Source organism: Manacus vitellinus, unplaced genomic scaffold (genome assembly GCF_001715985.3).
Source record: "Manacus vitellinus isolate BGI_N305 unplaced genomic scaffold, ASM171598v3 scaffold_122_pilon, whole genome shotgun sequence".
NCBI classification, from domain to species: Eukaryota; Metazoa; Chordata; class Aves; order Passeriformes; family Pipridae; genus Manacus; species Manacus vitellinus.
In genome coordinates this window covers 460,431-464,703 of record NW_021938909.1, presented here as the reverse complement: position 1 = coordinate 464,703, position 4,273 = coordinate 460,431, and the positions used below count along the sequence as shown (strand labels likewise).

Genomic DNA, 4,273 nt, shown 5'->3' with positions numbered 1-4,273 from the left:
CCAAGGACTGCAATGCTGAGCATCATTAACTCTCAAGGTTTTTTCCCAATCCTGTCCTAGAGGATGTTGCTGGGATTTCTGGACTGCCTCTAAATTTCCCCTACAAAGGTTTCCTACAGCTGCACATTCCACTGCAGGTTTTTATTCCTTGGCTTTTCCACCAGCAGAATGGTTTTAAGGAGTGACTTTGCTCAGGCTCAGAGGTGCAGAGTCTTTCACTGAGTTGTGTCACACACACACACAATATTCCAGAAAACACACTTGTGAAAAAGCCTTTCCATCCAAATCCACAAAATCCACTGTTTTTTAATTAATTTACCTTTTAACCCCCCATTATTCCAGAAGTATAAACCAGAGCTCCTTCTCATCAAGTGCATTCAACTCTGACACTAAGCTAATTCCTACTACTAAATAAATTATCCCCTCAAACAATATAAATGAGAAAACACCTTTCTTCAGAATGCCTAAAAAGAAAGAAAAAAACCCATGTGGACATGTTTTATGGCATTATTTCAGGACGAAAATAGGTGGAACAGAACCTCTATTATTCAGTCAAAACCTTTCAAATAAACACAGTAGTTTTGGCTAAAGTTTTGTTGCAAAATTTGTTACTCTTGATTGCAAGAAAATGTCAATAGGGAAAAAATACAACAGATTGAAATATTACTCTCTAAATTAGTTTTTTTTTTCAATAATGGCAGCAAGATCCAGCTCAGCCATTAAAAACTTACCTGAGGAACAAAGAAATCATGGCTGTTCTGCTTTGGCTCTACCCGAGTGCCACGTGAACCATGAACACAGGCAGGGTTTATTTTAACACACCACCCATAAATTATTTGGGATGTTGTGTTTGTAAAACACAGCTGTTACTGTTGTTACTGCTGTTCCTCCTTTCCAAGCTCACACTCAGTAAAACTCCACCATATTTTCCTTTCCCTTCTGACCCACCTCCAGCTACGAGAACCCCAAACGAAACACCCTCAGCTCCAGTTGAGAACATTTCAACGTTTCTCTACCTCAGAATCTTTGAGTCTCACATAATTAGATGGGAAAACTCCTGATTTATCACCCAGCGTGCCCGTCCACCAGTCACCATCTTTCTTTGTCACCAGAATCATGTCACCTTGTTGGAAAGTGAGGTCTCCTTGCTCCGAGCTCTCGTAGGTGTACATGGCAACGTACTCTGGGAGAGGGACACGAGCAGAAAACAGGGAGAAAACACTTCAGAAACTGCTGCATTCCCATGTGCAAAACCCAATTTGTGTAAGTGGTTTATTCACAGGCTTGATGGAAGACCAATTTATAATTTACTTCTCACAGAGACCTCAATATCCCATGCAAAAAATGATACCTAGCACAACTAAATATAGGGGATCAAAAGGCTGCCTCGGGGGGATTTGATATGATTGGCTTGTATAACTAAAATATGCATAGGTCATTTATATCCCTCTGCAAACACGTCTCCCAGTGGTTTCTGGTTTGTGCTGGTGCCTGGAACTCTCAGTGTTTGGGATGGGAAGTCTCAGTATCTGGAATTTTGGATCCAGCTGCTGTTGGCCCAAGGGCACAGGGAATTCTTTCAGCCCCTCTTACCCACAGATGGGTCCGAACCTGCTCTGGGCAAACACACCCAGCTCCTCAGTGGTCCAGTGCAAACCCACCAAACTGGGCTGGTGTTGAGATAATTCAACCAGAAGTACAGGCAAAAAATTATTAGAAAGCCCAATTTCAGACAATTCAGCACCATTATCTACAGAACTCGCTGTATCCTATTGACCTGAGCATTCCCACACTTTTCTGGGCACAAAGCAGGCTCCTCAGGCTGATTTTCCCCTGTTCTGGGCCCAAGAGCAGCTCCCAAGATTCCTGAAAGACTTCCCTGCCCATGGAACAGGAATGTTCACGTGTTCCAGTGCAGCTGGAAATTGTTCTTTGTGCTTGAACGCTAAATCTGACCACAAAAACCTCCTCTGGGGGTAGTTCAGCAAGAATTCCAACCAAATTCCTGTTCCCAAGGAAAGCCTGCAGCTGAAGAACTCCCACTTCTGTTTGCACCCACACACACCAAACATCACCATCCACACAGGAGCCTTTCCTAAATCCCCCCAAGGGAACAGAAGATGCTAGATCCATCTTTTTTATGTCTTCAAAAAAGCTCTATTATTTAAAAAGCTCATTACTTAAAAAGCTTTATTATCTCTTAAAAATACAGCTCCTTGCAAATGTTTTCCCAAAAGTTAAGTTCCTTTTTAATACAAACATATAACCTGATATATATCTATAAATATATATAGATATATAACAAGACTTAGCATGTCTGCCATTGCTTTTGCTCAAATATGAGGAAAACCAGAAGGAGAGGATCTTTAAGGTCCTTTCCAACCCAAACCACTCTATGATTCCAGGAAATGCAGAGTGAGCCAGACCAGCTGTATTTTGAAATAACTGATTATCTCCCCTTCCTCGTAGGTGGATCTTTGCTGTTCCCCCCAGTCAGGAATTCCCCTTTTAAAACCCTCCAGAGGCCTGGAAATGCTCTGATAATTCTCTGTCTGGGCCCCAGGCTCCATCCCTGACCAGAAGGATCCCAACATTCTATAACTCACTGTCACTGCTTTAATTAAGGGTTTAATGAAACATTGGAAATGAGCTTGGGGGGAAGTTGAGACATTTATTCCCAATTCCTGACATCGTGGACACGTGTTCCTGACAACATGGACAGATGTGTTTATTTGGCATAACCCCCTCCCAGACCAGAGATTGTTACCAAAATGCTGGCAAAAAAATAAAAACATTGGGAAAAGTTACAAAATACAGAAAATATCTTGTGATATGTTAAATTATTTCTTCCACATACACAGGGCATATAAATTCTTGCCATAATAACTTCAAATCATTCTAGAGGCAAATTGATTTGCACCTCAACTGGAAGCCCCCAATCTACCCCTGAGGTTGATTTTGGTAACAAGCAGAGTTGTTGTGGTTAATGCCAGAGGAAGATCCTCTCAGTGCCATGGTTTGGAGTCCTTACCTTCCCCTGACATCGTTGCCTTTGCTGCTGGGGATGCTACTCTTTTCAGACTAGCAGGGCTTTCTGAGGATCCAGAATCCATGCTTTAGGAGAAAATAATGGTTATATAAGGAATTCAATCTCTTCAGAAAAATCAGTGTTATATTTCAAACTCAAAAATGCATATGCACCCCCAAGCAATTCCCTGTGTTTTAGAAGAGCCATAAATGTGCAAAATAAAGCTCTGAAGTCCAGTTTCACTGAGGCAGATGCCTTAACAGAGAATTTTTCTGCATCTCCTCTTCTTCCTCAGCAAAAAAAATGATCTAAGATTCTTCTCATTTGTATTGCTGATGTCCATGTTGCCTTCACACTACACAGAATTTAAATTCCTCTGAGAATAATGAGAAGTGATTTAGATTTGAGGAATCTCTTTTAATTTTGGGGAAAGATAAGCTGTGACTTACACTGGTGTAATTCATAAAATCCAACAGACTCATTTTTTTGGTGTAAGTCACCTAAAATTAATTAGGTCCATTAATGCTTTGTTGGTGAGGCAAGACCCAGGGAGAACTGGGGTCAGTTTAATTGCCCACATGGATTTCCAAGGCTGGAAGTCCAAACTCTCCAGAAGAGTCAGACAAGAAAAGGCACTTTCACAGAGTAGATTCTCAGCTTTAAAATCCGACTGTGCAACTCCTCCTAGTTATTTATCTATTCCAGTATGGGAAAAGCAAACAAAATACCTCGTTGACTTCCTAATGGGGCCTGAAATGAGCTTCACGTAGGATTTGGGGAACCACCCCTTTTGTCCCTGGACCTCTCCAAACCACCACATGTCTTGCTGCTCCAGGACTGTGATGACATCATTCTTGTTGAAATTAAGGTGGTTGTCCTTTTTCGCCCTCCAAGGATACAAAGCCTGTGCCTGAAGCCCCTCCACTTTTTCACCCTTAAAAAAAAGACACAGAAGTCAGTCAGGTCCCCCCCTTTCACCAGGAAAGATGCTGGAGGAATTATATTCTCAGGCTACTTATGGAGCAACAACATACAGCCCCTCCCTCAGCTAAAGCATCACCAGTTAAACTTCCTGAGTAATTCCAGAAATGTTTACAGCCCTCCTACATTTCTGGCTGTTGACACATAATCAGTATTAAGTTAAATAGCTTTACAATGAAAAAATACATGTAATAAACCTTCAGGCAGCTGATTTGGCAGAACATAAGTAAATAAGTAAATATGGAAAATGATGCTTTGCTGATA

At 41.4% G+C, this 4,273-nt stretch overlaps 1 protein-coding gene across 1 annotated transcript in view; it reads right to left on the bottom strand.

Moving 5' to 3' along the window:
- ITSN1 (intersectin 1) overlaps window positions 1-4,273 on the bottom strand; it is a 94,258-nt gene that overhangs the window by 30,101 nt on the left and 59,884 nt on the right. Inside the window, exons 16-18 of the mRNA XM_029965893.1 lie at window positions 3,757-3,962; window positions 3,032-3,114; window positions 1,017-1,183 (exon numbers count right to left, since the gene is read on the bottom strand). Coding sequence (XP_029821753.1) covers window positions 1,017-1,183; window positions 3,032-3,114; window positions 3,757-3,962 — 456 coding nt within the window. The remainder of the gene's footprint in view (window positions 1-1,016; window positions 1,184-3,031; window positions 3,115-3,756; window positions 3,963-4,273) is intronic.